This window comes from Lotus japonicus, chromosome 4, assembly GCF_012489685.1.
Source record: "Lotus japonicus ecotype B-129 chromosome 4, LjGifu_v1.2".
In the NCBI taxonomy this organism is placed as follows: domain Eukaryota; kingdom Viridiplantae; phylum Streptophyta; class Magnoliopsida; order Fabales; family Fabaceae; genus Lotus; species Lotus japonicus.
Window position 1 is genome coordinate 17483596 of NC_080044.1, and position 21536 is coordinate 17505131.

The 21536-nt window shown below is 42.6% G+C and overlaps 1 protein-coding gene across 7 annotated transcripts; it reads right to left on the reverse strand.

Annotated features, from left to right (window-relative positions):
- Nucleotides 1-7738: 7738 nt before the first annotated feature.
- On the reverse strand, nt 7739-21008 carry LOC130710149 (uncharacterized). Of its 7 annotated transcripts, XR_009010309.1 has the most exons (9): nt 20514-20952; nt 20192-20295; nt 19834-19888; nt 18546-18664; nt 18404-18478; nt 16886-18229; nt 16359-16468; nt 8934-8965; nt 7739-8057 (listed from the first exon to the last, which is right to left on the reverse strand). XR_009010309.1 is itself a non-coding variant. In XM_057559310.1 (7 exons), exon 7 carries the CDS (start codon nt 15835-15837, stop codon nt 13825-13827), a length of 2013 nt encoding a protein of 670 aa, XP_057415293.1. In that variant the 5' UTR covers nt 15838-16463; nt 16886-18229; nt 18404-18478; nt 18546-18664; nt 19834-19888; nt 20192-20295; nt 20514-21001; the 3' UTR covers nt 9603-13824. The 7 variants fall into 7 exon arrangements, 4 of the variants coding, with proteins under 4 accessions (XP_057415293.1, XP_057415291.1, XP_057415294.1 ...); XR_009010310.1 differs by lacking the exon at nt 7739-8057 and having other exon boundaries at nt 8096-8965; nt 16359-16463; nt 20514-20951; XR_009010308.1 differs by lacking the exon at nt 7739-8057 and having other exon boundaries at nt 8096-8965; nt 20514-20951.
- Between the last annotated feature and the right edge of the window lie 528 nt (nt 21009-21536).

Genomic DNA, 21536 nt, shown 5'->3' on the forward strand with positions numbered 1-21536 from the left:
CCTTCTCATCCCCTACGCGAAATTAGTCATATCACTTAGGCTAACATTCACAAAAAACTCTAACTTTCACTTCAAATTTGAACTCCAAAGCTAGATAATATTAACTCTAAAATACTACGACATATAATAGAAAATATAATTCAATCTTCAAAGTGAATAAAAAATATACTTAATAATAATAGTTGAACTATTTGAATCTAATAAGTTCAAATGATAGTCTAGCTTTACAAATAACTTACTCACATCCACAAGCTTCGAACCTTGTCCCCTTCACACTTAACCCTTCCCATCCTCTACGCGAAATTAGTCCTATCACTTAGGCTAACATTCACAAAAAAACCCTAACTTTCACTTCAAATTTGAACTCCAAAGCTAAATAATATTAACTCTAAAATACTAAGACATATAATAGGAAATATAGTCCAATCTTCAAAGTGAATAAAAAATATACTTAATAATGACATTAATGTTGACATGAATTATTGTCATGTGTGTCGACCACTATGATTGGATATAATACTCACCAAAAAATTTAAGCTTCGTGATAAAGAATATTTCGTCTAGTTTCAGCTGACATTATGATAAGAGTCGATAATAGCATCTGCAAGGTATTCACATTTGCCCAGTGACAATCCTGCTAGGGAAATCCTTCCATCTTTTGTCATGTATACATGCCACTTGTTTGTCATATTGTCACTCTGATTCTTGTTCAAGCCCGTGAATGAGAACATGCCTATATGTTTAAGTATGAATGACCAATCCTTTCCACTCTTGTCTTTTGAAGAAATACTATCATATAGCTTCTGTCTAACAATCTATTTCCTTCCTGCCATCATTTCCATCTCTGCTTTCCATTCATTGAAGAGAACTGGATTTCCAACTATATCAGCAACAATCCTAGCCCTGTGAACCGGTGGATTAGAGTACATTGGCCTGACAATCCTTTTCAATTGGCTCTTTACCCTTGCTGCAGATTCTTAAAGGTTTTAAATGTGAAAGCAAACTGGTTAGTGGTTTTTCTCTGCTCTACTGAAATCCACATGACTCAACATGCAAGAGATCACCTTGACAAAAGTAAAGCAGATAAAAAATCACTAAACATACATGAGATTATGACATGTTTGGACGTATCTTTTTCCAAAAGCTATTCACAAAAGTTCCTATTCTGAATTATTTGAACTTTAAAATCAATTCTAGAAGGATTTCCAGATATGATCATGCCGGCAGCAAGACATTAAGAATTATAGAAAGTAAGGAAAACAAAGTACTGACGCCAATATTAAGCATTTCATAAGCAACAAACCAATTAAGAAAATTTTGATAAACTTTGCTGACCTTGTCAGCAGTATAGATCTGGAACTGAATCTTCTGGTTCTTCTGAAGGTTCTTGGACTGGGCGAGCCCCTAGAGGGGCGACGCCCAGAGTTAGCCCGCCCAAGGGCGGGTACCTGGCCTTAAATTGGGCCTCAATCGCGGAGGCCCAATTGGCCCAATGGGTAGTACCCAAGCCCTATAAATAGGAGGTAGATGTCAATTGTAAGGGACTTTGGGGGCTCATTTGATGAAATAACACATGAAATTCAACATTCTCTCTCTCATTCTCATTCCCTCTTTAGTACATTCCACAACTCTCTAGGTACTATCCCTTCTTTCAATGTTCATTCCTAGAACATTTGGCGCCGTCTGTGGGGAAGATAAACTTTCTACTCCCATTCACGTGGATTGATTGTGCAAGAAGCTATCTCTGATTACGATTAGGCAATTCTCTCTCTAGTTTTCCGATTCTGATTCTGTGACCGGCGTTCGTCTTTCGATCGAGTTTGCGTCATTCCTAGATGGAGACTCGACGCAGGAAGCAGCATCATTCACCAGTGCGACAGCGAATCTCGCCGCCTCGGCGGCCTCATCGAGTTGTCCTGGATTCTCCGATACGAACAGCGGGAGTACAGGCTACACGCACTTCTGTGCCGCCTTCTCCTCCATCACCACCACCTCCTCCATCGCCTTCGCAGATCGGATCTCTGGAGCGCTCTCCAGAGAATTCACCTGCTCCGGAGCAACAACCGGCGGTGACACAGGAGCAATGGCGCCATATGATGCGCAGCATTGGCAACATCCAGCAGCGGAATGAGCATCTACAAGCTCAGTTGGATTTCTACCGCCGCGAGCAACAAGAAGATGGAAGCAGAGAAGCGGATTCCGTAGCTGAGTTCCGTCCGTTCTCGGAGGATGTTGAGAGTGTGGCAATTCCAGATAATATGAAAACGTTAGTTCTGGATTCTTACAGTGGAGATTATGATCCAAAGGATCATCTTCTGTACTTCAACACGAAGATGGTGATAATTGCGGCATCAGATGCCGTGAAGTGCAGGATGTTTCCATCGACGTTCAAATCGACGGCGATGGCATGGTTCACAACTTTGCCGCGCGGATCGATTTCGAATTTCAGAGACTTCTCATCCAAGTTTCTAGTGCAATTCTCGGCGAATAAGAATCAGCCGGTGACGATCAATGACCTATACAATATTCGCCAACAAGAAGGAGAGTCACTGAAGGAGTACATGGCAAGGTACAGCGCTGCATCGGTCAAGGTAGAGGACGAGGAGCCTCGAGCCTGTGCTCTAGCATTCAAAAATGGTTTGTTACTGGGAGGGTTGAACAGCAAGTTGACACGCAAGCCGGCACGTTCGATGGAAGAGATGCGTGCTCGCGCCAGCACTTATATTCTTGACGAAGAGGACGATGCTTTCAAAAGAAAGCGCGCGAAACTGGAAAAAGGCGACACGTCACCCAAGCGCGCGAAAAAAGATAAGAATGGCGAAGATAAGGGGAGAATCAAGCCAATATGGCGATGGAATTAGATCTCTTGTCTGAAACGCGTGACGAGGCGCACATTCGAGAAACGGCGATGAAGCAGCGCGTGGCCGCCAAGTATAATAGCAGGGTTCGCATCCGAGATATGCAAGTTGGTGATTTGGTCCTAAAGTGACGATCAGGAGCCCCAGGAAACAAGCTGACTCCGAACTGGGAAGGGCCCTACCGCATTGTCAAAGTTCTTGGTGCAGGGGCCTATCACTTGGAAGAGCTTGATGGAAGGCGACTACCCAGGTCATTCAACGGTTTGAGTCTGCGCTATTATTACAGTTGATTGTGAGCGAGGAAGCTGGAAAGGCGAAGAGCTCCATTCGCCAAAGTTAGACATCTTCAATTTCTCAAAGTATCTCCAAACTCTCCATTGTAACAAAAGCGTGCTCTTTTTCTCCGAAAGGAGTTTTTTAGCGAGACGCTCCATCAATAAAACGAAAATTCATGAAATTCGTGTCCAAAAATTCCAGGGATTCCCTGACGATCGGAATTGCCGATCGATATAAAGAATTACGGCAATCACTAGGTGGGACATGCTTGATCCCCAAAGGGGCTTGCTGGAACCCTGAAGGTGGCGGTGATTTCACAAATGGCCTTTGACGCCTGGGAATCACCCCCCGGAAAGTCTGACGTGATCGCCGGTCCCGTAAACGATGTGCTGGGTAACTCTCGCCAGAATACGACGAGCGCCATTAACTAGGCAAAAGTCTTGGGACCCCCAAATGGCCATTGGGACCCAAGCATTGTAAGCCCCGAGCGGGCAAAGCCCCGGGCGAAGCCCTCAAGAATGGAGGTCGTTTATCCCTTTGTGGAAAACGTTTAAAGTCTTGGCGGAGAAATACCAAGCAACAAGCCCTAGTTAAAATTAACGCACAGAATCGTTAGGCGTAATTCAATCACACGACGCGTGAAAAATAGCGCAAGATATAAGGTCGGCGAATGAATAAGGTGGAAGGCGAGTGCTTGGTCACTCAGGATGTTAGTATTTTATTACTCCGGGGCGTTGGGTCGTTTAACTATGAAATTCATTCTTAAATTTAAAAAAAAAAAACAATAAGAATGCGGCGATTTGCGAAGTGGCGATCAAAAGATTCACGGCGAAAGCAATCATTCAACAAAATTTACAAAGTGTTCAAAGGCGATATAAAAACAATGGCGAAATGTTGCTTATATATAGAATGACAGGAAAATGCATTCCAGGGGGCGGTAAAGGCTAAGTAAAAACTAAAATTACATTATTCATTATTTCTTTCTTTCTTCTTCTTCCTCTTCATCTTCAGTTGCGGTCCAGAGGTTTTGATCAATCAAAGGAGGATCGTCAGGGCCAACCAATCCTTCAGCAGTGATTTCTTTCATCACTCCCATGGCGCTAAAATCAAGATTCGGGAACAAGTGTTGAGCCTGGTCCTTAGCGAGGTAGAAGCCCCGTTCGCGGCTGTCATAAGCAATGTCGGCGGCTTGTTCCCTCGCCTCAGTGGCTTTGGCTTTCTCTACTGATAGCTCGCCCTCTAGCTCTTTGATCCTCGCAAGAAGGGAAGTAATCTCAGCATCTTTCGTGACGAGGGTTGCCCCATGAGCCTCGTTCACCTTCTTGATCTCTTCAGAAGTAGCCCGCATCGCCTCCAGATCAGCCTTCACCAAAGCCAAAGATTCAGCAGACTTTTTCTCCTGCTCTACCAGCGCCTTCTTTGCTAGCTCCAGTTCAGCGCCCAATGTCTCAAACTCTAACTCCTTGGCAGCCAGCGCCTTGCCTTTGGCGGCCAAGTCCTTCTCTACTTGATCTTTTTCTTTTTTACAAGCTTGGAGGCTCGCATCAAGGCCGTTCGCCTCCTCCTTCATCAGCTTCAGATGGTCTTCCAGCTCGCCGATCCTGTTTCCCGCCGCGCCAATCAACTTGTCGGCGTAAACTTTATCCTTTCCCGCCTGCGCCACCAGTTTGTCGAAGCGCTTTTCCCAAGCAGCGGCGGCTTCTTGGTGCTGAGCGCTCTCAGCCTTCAATTGCTCAGCTTCAGTAACTGCAGAGTTGAAGTTGTCAAACGCGTGGGCGAAGATGCACCCGGCGCGTAGAAGACAAGCAAGGGTCTCCTCCTTGGTCTCGTTAATGCCTCGGCTCAACACTTCTTTTTCTATGACGTCGCGGTTGAGGCCAGTGAGCAAGAAATCTGAGGGCTCAATAGCATTGGGTAGCATGTTGAAGTGGCTAGAAGAACCAGCTCTGTTACCAGGAGCTTGCTCAATCTGGGCTGCCTCGGAAGTAGTGGCGGCACCGGGCGAGGGTCTTTCTTCTTGGCGAGGTGGGGGAGACAAGGAACGCTCATCGTTCGTGGGAGGCGGGCTAGGAGGTGTGACTTGGCGCGGGGGAGACTTGGGGTTTTCTTTTTCTGTTTCCCTTTCTTTCTCCCCGGCGGCAGCACCGGAGCATGTGGTGGCAGCTGCGGCGCTTATGCCAGCAGTTGATGGCTGGTCAGCAGTTGTTGTTGTGGCGCCTATGGTGGTAAACTTGGCGGCGGCACCGGTAGTTGTACCAACGGCAGCAGAATCGAGGGTCGTGACAGTGACAGGCTTAGTGGCCGCGGCGGCGGAAGCTTCGGCGGTAGGGAGTTGGCTCGTCCCGTCAGTTGAAGACTTGGAGCTTGCAATAGCGGCGGTGGAGGCAGCTTTCTTGCCTTTGGCCACAGCGGCGGCGGTGGGTTGAGCGTCGGGGTTGGAGGAGCTGGCGGAGGAGCCTTTGACTAATCTTCTCCTCTTGGGGGCCTGAGCGCCCTCAGCTTGGTTTTCAGCACCGCCCCGTCTTTTCCTGTCGCCTTCAGTGTTGAACTTCGGGGAAAAACGGGTCATTTTCCTCTCACGGGCTTTCAAGAGCTCGACGTTGGTGAAGTTCATATCTTCTGCAACAATAAACAAAAAAAAGGAGAGGGTTAGTAGCGACATAAGGGGTGAGAAGAAAAATGGCGATAGTAAAAATAAATTGTGACCTAAGTATTTGGGTATCCTTGAGAGGCGAGTGCCATCAAGGACTGTCGAGCAGTCAAGGATAGGAAGGGGGGCGAGGAGATTCAAAAAGGCTTTGTCATGGAGAGACAAGGATTCTTCTGAAGGGTCGGTAATCCCATTGGGTTTTTCTGTCCAGTGAAGGGGAAAAAGGGCAGTCCCGTCCCTAAGGGTGAAAGCCTCGGGATAGGCGGGGTGCACCGCCACGCGGAAATATCGCCGGGCGAAGGAAGACTTTGCGTTACTTTTATGAGGGTTCAGGCACTTGCGACCGGCTCGGGCCTTTAGGGAGACCCATCCTTTGTTTTTGATGGACTTGGGGTCAACATCGTAGAGATAGAAGAAGCTGGTGGGAGATGGGGCGGTGCCAACAGCGGCGCACAAAATCTCGAAGCACCGGATGAAGGCCCAGGCATTGGGATGGAGTTGACAAGGAGCCGCATTGATATCGTGGAGGACGGTTTGAACGAAGGGCGAGAAAGGAAGCCTGACTCCAAGCTCGCCAAACATATACTCGTAAACAAAGAAAAAGTGGGATCTCTTTACGTCGCCATTGATCTTATGAAGCCGGGGGCGGTCATCGGCACTGCAGGGCCAAATCCTAAGTTTAGCGTTAAATTCGTCATCGTCAGATAAACCACCAAGGCTGCTCACGAATTCCACGATAAGATCACTATCCTGGAAAACAGAGGGTTGGTCTATAGCTTCGGGGGTGGGTGCTCTTTGGACTGGAAGGGTTAAAGTCGCGAAAGTTTTCAATCGGTAAGAGGGGATCTCCGGGACCTCTAAACGGAGGCCGCCGGCTGCGGTAGAGTCGGGGTCGCTCCCGGAAGAGGAAGAAGTGTGATTAGGGGAGTTAGGGTTTGAAGTCATCTTTGACAATGCAATGAGGAAAGGGAGAAAACGAGTAGAGATGAGATGCAGAGATAAGAAAACAGGGACTCACCGGGCAAGGATGTGAAGAGTGGGTAGCGGAAAGGGTGAAAAGCGACGGCACCAGAGCGGAAGTTGGAAGAGGGAGCTTGGTAAGCGATTAAGAAAGTAAAGAGAGGTCTCGGAAAGGGATGATTGTAGGGAAGAAGAGTTTTTATAGGCAAAGGGGGGAAGTTGGAAGGGTGACGCGTGTTGGACGCATGTGGAAGGTTGGAAGTCATGATGGTTTTTGGGGAGTGGGTCGCGTGTGATGGGGAGTTACTGCGCATGATGGGACAGTTATGAGGAGTGAGGTGACGGTTGCGGAGAAAGGGGAAAACTGATGTAACTGACGTGTCACATAGGGCAGTTAGAGATTTGAAAGGTTTTCAAAATATGGGAAAGCGCGAAAGGCCCCGCCACCATGAGGACTAAATGCCATCGCCTGACAAATGGTGTCGCCAATGGAGTTTGATCGCCCGCCAAGGGCATCGCCAGCTAACACTTGGACGATCAATACGAGACTAACACCTGTCACCGTGCCCGCCGGTACAAAGCGACCGTTCCCACCGCCAGTGGACTTGTGGACTTGACGGGTTGGTTTGCTCGCCAAGACCAGTGGACTGGGTGACTAAAGATGCTTGTTTCCTTTTGCTTACGCCATGTTGGCGACGTAGTTTTCTTCTTTCTTCTCAGGCCATGTTGGCAGCTTAGATTCCAGTGCACCACGGGATGCATATAAAAACATTTAAAAGACACACTTAGCTCTCATACTTCGAGCTCGGTGTCTTGTGGACTAGTGGACTGGGCGAGCCCCTAGAGGGGCGATGCCCAGGGTTAGCCCGCCCAAGGGCGGGTACCTGGCCTTAAATTGGGCCTCAATCGCGGAGGCCCAATTGGCCCAATGGGTAGTACCCAAGCCCTATAAATAGGAGGTAGATGTCAATTGTAAGGGACTTTGGGGGCTCATTTGATGAAATAACACATGAAATTCAGCATTCTCTCTCTCTCATTCTCATTCCCTCTTTAGTACATTCCACAACTCTCTAGGTACTATCCCTTCTTTCAATGTTCATTCCTAGAACAGTTCTTCCTTTGCAGGCTTCCAGATAACAAAACACCTTAGTAATGCAAAGCAAAAGCCATAATAATAATATCTAGCAGTAAAATACAATTTGAGTAAAAAAACAAAGTATGTTGATGAAGCTCCTCTTGTTCATAGTTGTTCTTACTTCTTACTTATGTAAGCCACTTTGTCCATAGTTCAGTAAATCTTGTTTGCTTGGTTCCTGAAACATTGAGTTCAAAATCATCATGAGAAAAAGCACACAATAACCTGGAAAGGGAACCAGAGAGTCAGAGAAAAAGAAAGAGAAGAACAAACCAAAAAGTCTCAGTTGGCATATTGGGTCCCGATAGTACAAGTCTAAAATGCAAGTTCTGTTACTATTTCCCAATTCCTTATCACTATGGTTTATATGCTCCCTTTGATAAAATGTTTTGTAGTCCATAACATGTTAGTTTCACACCTACCTCTCAATAATAACCTTATGCAGATTATCAATTGAATTTTTTTTCTAGTGCCTAGAGATACTAACCTCTCATATCTCAATGAATTGCTAAATGAGAAGCGAACTTTCAATAGACTAATGCCAATTAGGTATAAAATGAGAATAAGAAGATATATAGAGAATGATTGGAAAAAGGAAATGGGGGAGATACTGGTACCTAATGAGTCAAGGTCCAAATCTATTCTTGCAACAACAAAACTTTGCTAAGAGAGCTATATGATCTGAGGACCATTCAAGAGAATGAAGCGCTGTAAAAAATATGTAGTAAAGAGCGTCCATAAAATCTCTACTGACATTTGTAAATAGAGGTTCATTTGTTGTGTTGTCAAGTCTTTGACTTATGATGCTCAAATAATTTAGAGAATAATGGATAATGTTAGTGATCAAATGATCAATAACAGTTATAGAAACAAATTACTGTTGTACACTCGGGTAGCTATTCTACATATTTTTCAACATACAATACATATACATAGACCATGCTTCCACGAAATTGAAGTCAAGTAGGTTAGGGAGCCAAAACATCAAGTCTAGATTCACCAATCATCAAGTTTAAATTAAAACACTTAATATTACGGCGGAGATGCATCATACCGAGGCACTTGTGGACCTTTGAAGCCCCATACCTGAAGGGAAGAATAAACAAACAATATGAGAAATGGGAAACAAAAGCTCTAATAATTAAATTCAATTATGCTCTTAAAAATCGTGATATAAGTTTGTGCAATTCCTCCCCACCCACCTTAAGGTACTTAAGGGTTCAGACTCATGATCTTTAAAAACCACAGTTGGACTGTACTATGTGCCTAATGAAAGAGGTAGACAAAAACATCATCTAAAAAGCAGTTTAGAGTTCGTAAAACCAATGAATTTTACATAAAGCATGATTCAAGTTCAAGTAATCTGACTGATAGTTCATGTGGTAAAGGTATGAAACATGAATTGCAATGGTAAAATTAAAACCCTATATTTATTAAATCCTCATCTCAAACCCCTCTCACACATAAGAAAAGCTAGCAGTGATCATTGCTCTTGTACTTGCAACATAGCTACTCTACCTTCATTATGCATAAGAGATAGTGCATCCTTATTTGAAAGGAAATATAAATGATTCCAAAATGTGGAGGGCACATTTTGACAGACATAATTAGGCATTAGCACAAGCTTTGTTCAATAATTCAACCAATGTTAGACCATCCAGAATAAGAATTGAATCAACAGTGTTAATAAAATGTCAATTTATAATATAATTTGGTTAATGGATGATACTTCCAAGTTTTTTTTTTGATAAGCCAATGAAATTATATTGAAAGAAGTACAAGGGGTACTTCAACCCAATACAATATAGAGAGGGAAAGGAAAGAGACAAAAAACAAAGACGCTAAATGTAAAAGCTGATACAAAACGATCACCAGAAAAACACCTACTAACAAAGTACCCCACCTCAAGTCCACCCCTTCCTAAGGGACGAGTATAGAAATTGTGCCTCGTTAAAACCTTACCAGGAAAAACCCCCTTGGGAAAACCCGGTTAAGGAAAAAGAGTACAGAATTTCTATACACCTGCAAAATCCCATGGAATACTTTACATTACAAAATTGCAGCTAATAAGTGGCTGCTCTCATTACAGATTACACCCATGGAATAACATCAAAATGGCTCCAGCTTCTTCTGCAAATGTCACCAGCCACGATCCCAAGTGAAAAAGCTAATTCCTCACATCCTTTGCCACTAAATTCCACACTCCCTAATACGTATTGCAAACCTACATGTATCCAATTAATGTCCTTTGATACCAGCAACCAACCAATATCCCCTACATCCAGTGCAGAACAATTATAAAGATAACAGGCATGAGGTTGGGTTCAATTTCCACTCATACCATGAATAGGAGAAATCTGCAACTCTTGCACTCAGCCATTGCCAAGCCCGCGACTGAGCCATTTCGAAAACCTGCTCCCATTCAAATATACCTCCTTGAAAGATCACTTTATTCCTGTACAGCCACACAGACCATATAATTGCCAGCCAGATCACTACCTCACCCTCGTGTTGAGCTTTGCTTCTCCCAATTGATGGGAATTGGATGATATGCAGCCGAGACGAAGGAACCAACGCTGTGGAGATGCCTAGCCAGCCAAAACAAGCATACCAAATTTGCACAGTTGCAGGGCATAAGAAGAACAAGTGAGAGCTTGTCTCAACCTCAAACTCACACAATGGGCACAAAGATGCCACGCCGCCGCCAATTACTCCACGCTTGCGCAAGTTGTCTCTCGTTTGCACCCTATCCCATAGCACTCGCCAGGCCAACGCTTTTGGATTAGAAGGAGCAGGCACAGACCAAAGCAATTGGAACGCTGGATCACCCTCAACATTAGCATGTTCCTGCAAAAAACAGTAAGATGAATTAACAGTGTAAGCTCCCTCGCCTTCATGCCTCCAAATCCACTTATCACCCACATTTTCCACAACCTGCATCTGCTGTACCACCCCCAACAAATCCTCTAGCCAAACCACCTCCCTACCACAAAGTCTCCTTCTCCATTTGAAGTTCCATGACCAAACGTCATTTTCCCAGCTTCCCATATCCTTGACAGTGTTATGTTTCTGATTAGAGAGGTTATAGAGCCGATGGAATTGCAGCTCTAAAGATCCATCCCCACACCAATGTTCAGACCAAAATTTTGTAGCATCCCCAGAGCGAAACTGTTTTTGTAAACTAGAATCGAACCAATTCCACCCTTCCAAACTACAGATTGAATTAATATCACGCCACCAAGAAGAAACACCAAACTTACCTTTACGTGCTCTGACCACCTTACACCATAGACTACTTTGTTCGTGTAAGAATCTCCATTTCCATTTGCCAAGGAGCGCCACATTGAACAGCCGCAAATTCTTCACACCCAATCCACCCTTCTCTTTAGGGGTACAAACCACTGACCATTTTATCCATGAAATTTTTGTCTCCAAGTCCGCTCCTCCCCATAGAAATTTCCGCATAATTTTATTGCAGACCTTGAGCACTCCTTCTGGCAGCTTAAAAAAGGATAGGAAAAATAATGGTAGCGCAGATAGAACGCTTTGGATAAGACATAAACGTCCCCCAAACGAGATGTGCTTTTGTTTCCAAGAAGAAAGCCTCTTCTTCATTTTATTAATTACAGGTTCCCACAAAGCCAGGCTTCTAGCCTTTCCTCCTACAGGGATGCCCAAATATGTGAATGGGAGACTCATAGTTTTACAGTAAAGCACAGCCGCAAACCTTCCAAGGCTATCATTATCAACTGATATCCCTGCTAATCTGCTTTTATGGAAATTTACCTTGAGGCCAGATGCTAACTCAAAGCATCGCAACACACACTTCATGGTTAACACATTCTGGGCTGAGGCCTCTCCCAGGAAAATTGTATCATCTGCAAATTGGAGGATTGACACCTCTACCAGAGTCCTCGCCAAAATTAAATCCCTTGAATTTACCCAATGTCACAGCTCTGTGGAACAATGCACTCAGGCCCTCTGCAACAATTAAAAAGAGGAACGGAGCAAGAGGGTCTCCCTGGCGCAACCCTCTCTTCATTCTGAACTCCTCACAAGGGCTCCCATTAATCAAAACTGATACTGAAGCTGATCTCAAGCAATTCATAATCCAGTCAATCCACTTCCGGCAAAAATTCAATCTAACCATCATGTATTCAAGGAACTCCCAACTCACAGAATCGTAGGCTTTTTCATAGTCTACTTTAAAAGCTATGGTTGGGATCTTAGCCTTTTTTGCTGCTTCTAGCACTTCGTTCAGCACAAGCACACTGTCAAGCATATTTCGTCCCGCAAGAAATGCAGACTGTCATGGATAACCTTGGGCAGCACCCTCTTCAACCTCAATGACAAGAGTTTAGAAACAACTTTATACATACACCCGATCAATGAGATTGGCCGAAAATCATTCAAACCCATCGGAGAATCTACCTTAGGGATTAATGCAATGAATGAAGCATTGCTACCTTTAGGCCATATCCCTCTACTCCATAAATCTTCGAACACTCTCTGGAAATCACTTTTGAGCAAGTGCCAAAATTCTTGAATAAACTTAAAATTATATCCATCCGGTCCCGGGCTTTTATCACTACCACATTCCCATACTGCGTCCTTGATCTCATCCTCCCCAAACCGACCGGTTAGTAAATCATTGTCAGCACGTGAGATGGTATCGAACTGAACCCCCTCCAACCTCAATCTGTCCCCTTGGCTTGCTGCAAATCGTCGCTCAAAATGAACCTTCGCCTCTTCTTTTACCTTTTTCGTATCTTCCTCCCACACATCATCTATTATCAACCCAACTATGGTATTTGCTTTTCTCCTCCAATTAATTAAAGAATGAAAATACCTGGAGTTTTGGTCCCCATCCTTCAACCATTGCGATCTTGATTTCTGGTAGAGAAGGGACTCCTGCAGTTTCAATACAGCCCAAAATTCACCAAACAGCGCCTTGCGAAGATTACACTCCTCCTCCGACAAACCGGATAACTCTTCTTTAGAATCAAGCTCCTTTATTTTCATCACTGCTAGCTCTCTTTTATTCCTTAAGTCGCCAAATTCCTCCTTATTCCACCTTTTCAGCTGTACTTTTAATGATTTCAGTTTTTCTTTCAGCTTGTATGCCCCCCATCCTTGAATATCCAGTCCTCCCCATGTGTTTTTCACGAATCCTCTGAAAGAAGGGTCATTAAACCAACAGTTTAATACCCGGAAGGGCTTTGGGCCCCAATCTTGGTGGATATTCCTAAGCAGTAGTGGGCAATGATCTGACACATCTCTATGAAGACTCAGCTGCTGACAATGAGGCCAACGGTTTACCCACTCAGGAGACAACAGAAACCTATCTATTCTGCTCTGGGCTAGTCCATTTGGTCTGTACCATGTGAATTTTCGCCCTGAAAGAGGTAGATCCAGGACCTCCATCTCTTCAATAAACCGGTTAAATTCTGCAATTTCTCTTCGTTGATAACCAGCATCTGCTGCTATGCCTCTCCGCTCCTCAAGGGACCTAACTGAGTTATAATCACCAGCTAGACACCACAGAGTAACCCTGCTCCTAGACTTCCACTCAATCAACTCACGCCATAAACTCCTCTTATCCTCCAACCTGCAAGGAGAGTATATGTTTACAATGGCGACATTGTCAGGTAAATCTCCCCACTGTCCCACCAGACCCAAAAAACCACTCCCTATTATACAGTCCTGCAAGTGAAACACACCCAATTTCCATAGACAGAGAAGTCCACCACTTGCATTCACAGCTGGTTTGGCTTTCCACTCAAGCTCGGAATCCCCCCACACTTGGCTACATATGCCTGCATTAATGGTCTCCAACTTTGTCTCCTGAATACAAAGCATATCAACCTGCTCCTTGACCATCAACTCCCTAACCACCCTCCTCTTGGCCCTGCTCCCCAATCCTCTTACATTATAAGAGATGATCTTCATGGCAAACCAGCTTGACCCCCATTTGAGACCGCCCCACCTTGCGCCCCGGCCATCTCTGCATCTCTATTTTCCATGTCAATAAGCTGCAAAATTACTTCAGAAGCGTCACCTGTAGCTGTTACCCCAAGCTCTTGACCCATTGCCCAAATTTTCTGTGCCTCTTTTTCTCTCCCCCTTAACCACTTAGCCTTATTATGCTCTCGAGCTTTAGATTTACTATGTGGCCCAGTTGGCGTGCTGTTCGACCTTACCTCAACCTCTGAATCACCTCGCTGCATAATTGAGGGACCGGATCTGACCTGCTTGGACGAAGAAGATGCCAACGAGCTACCAAGGTTTCTCGGCCTACGCAGAAGAGAGAAAGAGTTGCTTAGCGACAAAGGATTGCCACAAGCCATCTCCTTGGATTTTAATTGATGGCTCACATGGACTTGCACCTGACCCTCTTTTCTGTTTCCATCCTGTTGTTTCTGGCTAGGATTTCCGCTTTCCCCCACGTGACCACAACTTCCCAGAATATCCACAGAGGTGTCATGTGTCTTCACTCCAGATTGACCCAAATTTAGTATATTGTTTTCCACTGCTATTGGGCCATGGCCCAAACCACCTTGTGGGCTCATTATAGGGATATCTGGTTCCACTATTGCCTCATCCACACCATCTGCTACATTACTATCCTCCACACCCTCCTCACGTGCACCACCCCCATTGACCACATTATCATTAATTCCATCATCATTGGTAGTGGGGGCCACCGCCGCCACTTCAGATTCTACATCTGCGTCATTGCACGCTTCCCCCATAATTTGGCTCCCCATTTTATCCTCCTCCATAATTAGATTCACGGGGAAGTCCACCCCCATTACGCCATCATTAATGCCCCCCAGAACATTACTCGCTCCTTGGGAGTGGTTACCGACCCCCTGGGACGCCGTTTGGTTATCAGGGTTCACCGGCCATGTCCCTTCATCTTCCTCGCCGGAATCGTCACCACCTAAGTTGTTCAGATCATCGCTTAACGACCATCCAGATGTCACATCCTCTCCGTCCTCCACGCTTGCCATACAGGCACACTGATTTTGCCCCCCTTCTTCAATAATTCTTATTGTGTATGGGGTGCCATTAATCATAATCTTTCTAGCAAATGAAACAGATTCCAGAGAAGTAGTTCTGACTTGAACCCTAGCAAATTCAAGAACAGAAAAGGAACTTGTCCCTTCATCCACCTTCACAATATCACCTACTGGAAGAACAACGCTCCCTAAGCATTCTGGATTCCACATATTCAACGGTAGGCCTGTGCACCGCACCCAAACCACTCGGTTTACAGGAGCGATTGTTGGTGACCAGGGTCGAATGTTAGTCACCACTTCCTCCAACCAACCTTTCGTTTCATGTAGGATCTCCCCCAAGTTTACATCTTCTGAGCTAGAAAGCAGAACTAGGTCGTCCCCCATGTACTTCACCTGTACAGTAGTGTGGCCCTCAATCAGAAAGGCATCTTGAATCAGGGGAAGTGCTTCAAGATTTGATACTGTGCCCACCATGCTCCGCTGCATCCAAGCGTCACCTGGAGGAATTTCTGGGCCAGACCATATCTCAATACCTGCCATTTTCCGGTCGTGCTTCAGGTTTCCATCCTGCATCCCTGCACCTCTCCCTTTTCGGTTACCACCTTTCCTTCCTCCAGCCACCACTTGTGCATACGTCTGATGGCTCCGTCTGCCATACATGGGATCCTTGCTGCCACCTCCTTCATGTCTACCATAATTACGAGTTGGCTTACGAAGGATCACACCCTTGCTTGTTTCAACATCCTTGGAGTATTTCGCCAAGTTCACCTGAACTCTCTCAGCACCTATCACAATTTGTTGTAGTCTCTGTTCCAGTGCACTCTCATTCTGCACATCCAGAAATCTTACAAACCCAAATCTCACCCCCCTTTTATTTCGTTTTCCAGGTATAAACACCTCCCAAACCCTCCCATACCTATGGAAAACTCTCCACATAGCTTCCTCCCTCCATCCTTCCGGAAAGTTGGAAAAGAAGTAGGTTGTGATGTTTCCCTTGTTTCTCCCCCTAACCACAGTCCATCCCTCACCATCCTGTACTTTCTGACCCTTCCTCTCCCAGACTCCTTGCCTACCCTCTCTCACTCTCTCTCTACTCGCTCTCTCTCTCTCATTTGTTCAAACTTCGTGTTGGTACTCACGTAGTTACTACTTAAAAATGGAAACCTGCAAATTGCAACTTTAAGCACCACAACAAACTTCAAAGGCAGAAAAAATAAGAACCAAGAATGATAAAGCACGAACACAACATTCAGTACCAGCTTGCAAATCACAGCCATGTTTTAAACTGTGTTAAAACAACACAATCAACTAATCTTATTCAATTCTCACAATGACAAAATTTCAAAGGTTAAAATGCTATTTTGTCCAATTTTATGACTTAGAAGAGTAAGATCCAAACTTTTATCCAAAGTACTTGGAAGTAATTGGAGAATAAGAAGTAGTAGATTTCATTTCACCTCACATTCAGATTCAAGTTTATTAACTCCAAAGTTCAATGTGGCAATTTCTTCTGCAAATGAACTGCTGCGGAATGAACTCCCTTCCTTGAAAGCATCATGAAACTGATCTATCACATGTAATTAGCAAACATAAGGTTTAGATATTGTTAGTCCTTAGCAAAAGTCACCCATAAAGTTCTGTTCTACATAATAGAAAAAAACCAAGCCAACAACAATATAGATAAACTATGATTTACTTATGTAGGCCGGTGGTTTAGAAATTTTATACTTTACAGAATAACTTGGGAACATGTTGGTTTAAAAAGATATATTGGACTAAAACATTTGTGATGATTTTCAACTTTCAATATCTCATGTTCAATATATAAGAAAATTTTAGTGAGATATCAGTTATATCATTAAAAAATGTTCATATTTTGATAGATGTGTTACTAAATATGCAAGAAGATTATGGAGTGCTATGTTTCTTCTTCCAAAGGAAGAGAAGATATCCACACAAAATTGATGAAGAGATACAGACATACCTCTGGTTGTTATCTGGTTGCAGTTTCTCTTGTGATATGGACCTTTCTAAATGACCAGGTTCAAGTGTTGTGGTGAGGACTTCTCTTAGCTGGAGCCCTGACTTTTGTTTTACCCTTCCCACATAACAACCACCACAAACCAGGTTAAAACCCATGAAACTTTTGCTCCCTTTTACTGAAAAATGAAGATACATGCATTGACCAACTCTTCCTTATGATAGAATTTTACTAAAATTTGAAAAAAATACAGAGATGACAAAGATAAACCCAGAGGAATGTCTAATAGGCTTATAACATTAAGAAATAAAAAGTGGTCATCCAATACATAAGTAAGAGATAAAAATGTTTTCGTAGTTACTAAAATTGTAAGTAAGAATGAAAGGGAAAGAGAAATGAGAGAGAATGAGAATTGTGATTAGAAGAGAAGAGAGAGAAATATAAGGTGTAAATAGTATTGAGGTGTGAGATGTTTAGCCTACAATAAACTTCTCTTACTTTAATAAGGTTTTTCTTGGTTCCTAAGTGGACTACGCAGAGTCATATTCAAACTACTCATGTGAAGAATAGGAAAAAAAAAACATAGGTATATTGAATTATCCTAAAGGAATAAGAATTTTTTAAACTAAAAAGCAATACACCAAACACATACAATGTATTCTTTTTTGAGAAGAAAAGATCATGAATTGATAAAAAGAGATTCCAGGGAACAATCTCTCCCGAGTGAGATTAAAGCCTAGCACAAGAGAAAACAGAGAGGAAAACAGCAAAGAGTAAAAAATACAAACGAAAACAACACTAACAAAATAAGATCAACAAACAGCAGCAGCAAGAAAAAGGTAGTAGCAGAAACGGGACACGACAGCAACATCATCTACCCTTTTCATGAAGATCTGCGGCACCAGCAAACTAAACAAAGACAACAGCAATAGCAGAAAAACAAAGGACCATAGAAAAAACAAACAATCACATACAATGTTAAGTAGGTTTTTTTTTATCAAGGCAAGGGAGGTACAACTTTCATAGCAACAAAATGTAGAGCCACATAAAATTATAATAAAATCCACACATCAATATATTGCTAATCCAACTGGAGCCAACAGTACATATACATTTGTGCTTGTTTCAAAAAAGTGAAACTGTAATCTCAGTAACATCTGACACAACTTGATCATAATCTGACTTTAGTTTCTCTTGTTCCCCTTGTTCCATTTCACCATTTGCAGGCTTGGTCAGCACCAAAACACAGAAAGTATGCCTCTTTGTTGCTCCTGCGCTGGCAAGGTCCTCTTTAGATTGAAACCATTTTCCATTTCATGAACTGAAGTCACAGTAGTTGCAACATACCTGTAGTATAAAAAGGGTAATCAATATAGATTTGTCATAAATAATAAGTTAAGATTTAGTATTCAGAAGTAACAAAAATCCAACACTTCTAAGGCAAATGCCATTTTATATTGATTTTACGCAAGATTAAGCCACAAATTTATGCGTTTATTGGCTATACCAGTACTAATATACCTTCTAGTTGACTCCAATTCAAAATATGTTGCCATAAAATGTTCAGCAGTAGCCATGGTTTCAAGCTCATCAACACTGTAAAATTCCAACATTCCGTTTAAGACATTCAACCAGTGAAAAACAAATAAAAGGAGAAAATTACCTTAGCATCAATCAAGAGAAGTTGCAAATTTATAAGGTTTAGCCGTAGGTGCCATCTCCCACTTCCTAATAAACCTTGGTCTGATCTTCCATGCTTCTCTATCATGGTTCCAAGCTCATCTACAATAAAAGAATTCAAACAGATCAGTGAAATGAGATGAAATAGAGGGGGGGTTTCAAGTAGAAGGATTGGGATATGGGAATGGTGTGAATGAGAGTTCAGAACATGGAGTATTTATAGCCAAGATTTAAAAGTGTACTGACACAAAAAGATCTCAATGAGCTGACAGTATTCATCACATATACATGTGAAATCTCATTTAACAAAAATAAACAACAGGATATCAATTTCACCATCTAGTACGAAATACATTCAAAAAAGGACCAGAATTAATTACGTATTATGCTTAAGGCTGCCATCATAGTAGTCAATAGCGGCAAATAGCGGCGCTATAGCGGCGTAGCGGAGCGGAGCGGCTCCCTGCCGCTATTGAGATGAAATAGCGGCCAACTTCACAATAGCGGTCGTAGCGGCGCGAATAGCGGCCAAAATAGCGGCAGATCGCGGCCAATAGCGGGAAATAGCGGCGCTATATGAACGAAGGAGAAACTGACTTAAGCCCCTTCGTTTTAAATCGTTGGGGAACCTTTTTATGGGCATGTTAGGACTTCTCAGGGCCATTATAGGTCAAAATTGAAAGAATTAAGCTTCATTCTTCATTCAGATTTGCAAATTCGACTTCTTTACCTTGCTTTTGAGAAGTTATTAGTTGTGTGTAATTGTTCAAGACTTATGATTTTTATTTCTATTATGAATGTTATGAATTTTAGGCAATATTTGACATTGTTTGCTATTTATATGTATATAGTATTAAACTATTAATGATATAAAATTACATAAAAAAATTCAGAATAGCGGCCATCCCGCTATGCGCTATCACGCTATCCCACTTTTGGGGCCGGCCGCTACGCGCCGCTATCCGGGATTGACTACTATGGCTGCCATATTGATATTACCATGTAAGTAATTCATGATTAAATCATTTAGAAAAAGAAGTATGCAACCTTTCAATGACAATCACTACCTGAAGTTAGGTATCATGCTTTATGCATATGAAACATAAACTGAATAGATCAATGTGATGGGATGAGGAAAACAATTTCTTTATTAATCTAGTTAAATTCGTTCTTAAATATGATTAACTAAATAACTCAATAATGAATAGATCAATGAAAATATACACTTCTGAGTAGACTTGGATAGCATATCAAAGGTTACTAAAACTTACAGTTCCAGATTAGGTAAAGCTTCCATTATGGGCTCAACTTCATCGACCTCTTGTCCTGAAACGTATGCCAAAATCATGATTTGAGTCTGAAGAGAGACATATTATTGAAAAAGAAATACAATTTTAACACTAAGGGTAAGATATATTATGAAATGACATTCATTGTTCAAAAAGTAATGCAAACTATTTATGTCATCAACAACATGAAAACCTTATGCAAAGAGACTGGATTTCATAAATTCAAAGAAGAAGATTTCATGTAACCAGAAAAAATAACCAAATAAGATTTCAAATATGAAAGGAGAATGATAAACCTGAAATTTAGAATTAGGATTTCAAAACAGAGGGATTCACATACCTTGGCACATATGGTCATCTAGCTTCCATCAATCCTCTACATACAGACCTCCATCCCTCTTTCCCCATGTCTGAGTGCTCTCACCGTGGGTTAAAGTGTTTTCTCTGTAAGCATGGAAGAAGAGGAAAAGAATGAGATACATGAAGACAAATACAAAATTTGAAATGAAAGACCAATTGTGGGAATATGAGCAAGCAGATCACACAATGCCAGTATTTATAGACAAATGCAAATGAAAAATCTGGGAATAAAATAGATTAAATTCAAATTGAATTGAATTGGATGCCAGAAAGAAACTTGCTGGAACACTACCAATACCAACCTCTTGTACTAAACTGACATAAAAACTCAGTTCTTCCCCGACTGCTCCCAAACTTCATAATATCTACAGTGAGGGGAGCCTGCAAATATGACCATGACTGGCGACATCAAATTGAAACCCACAATCTTCCCCTTCTACCAAACCTCCTCCAACGCAGTCCATGACATCAGGGGCAGTACGAATTATGAAGAACAAAAGGGAAGAAATACTATGCTCCTTCATCCCATACTTCATCAACAGACGCGATTAGGTCATCGAAGAGGACAGAATGGACCGCTCCTACCAAACCTTCTCCAAAGCAATCCATGAGATCATCAGCCGTACGAAAATTGCAGAGGGAAACTGAAATAACACTGTTCTCCTTCAACCAAGACCTCATCACGCAGGAAATTAGGTTTTGAAAGGGGAAAGAGGGGCCAAGATTGGTGGGGTCAGCAAAATTTAATATACAAAAATTAGATGGCCAAGATTGAAAAAGAAAATTGGACTCACTTTAAATCAATGGTCAGGATTGCAACCTTTCTTATGAATAGTGATTCCAAGGGATTGTTTTAAGTAGTAGTAGATAAAGTACTGCATTAGATTTACCTCCCGATTGGGTAAATCTATTCTCCTACATAATGTGGACTAAGCCTTCCTATTGAACATGTTGGAAGTGTTATGTGGATTATCAATAAAGCGAGCTCACTTGAGTTAATATTATTATTTTGGTACATTGGAAAGATAATTGCATTTTGCAAGGATTGATTCTGGACTTTTCGCACCCAACTCGTATTTTTTTTTTTTTGATAAGCTAATGAATTGAATAAATAGGAGTAGAAGGGGTACTCCAATCCCAAATACAAAGAAAAAAGAAACCAATCATACATAGTACAGAAGCTATTACAGAAAGATTACTAGATAGGAAACTAATAGCCACACGAATAAGCTACTGCTAAGAGCCACCAAAACAACAAGAGAGCTCCAATTTAGTTTGCCAAACGATGACAGATAGGCCCAAATGCTCAAACCAGAATTCTTGTA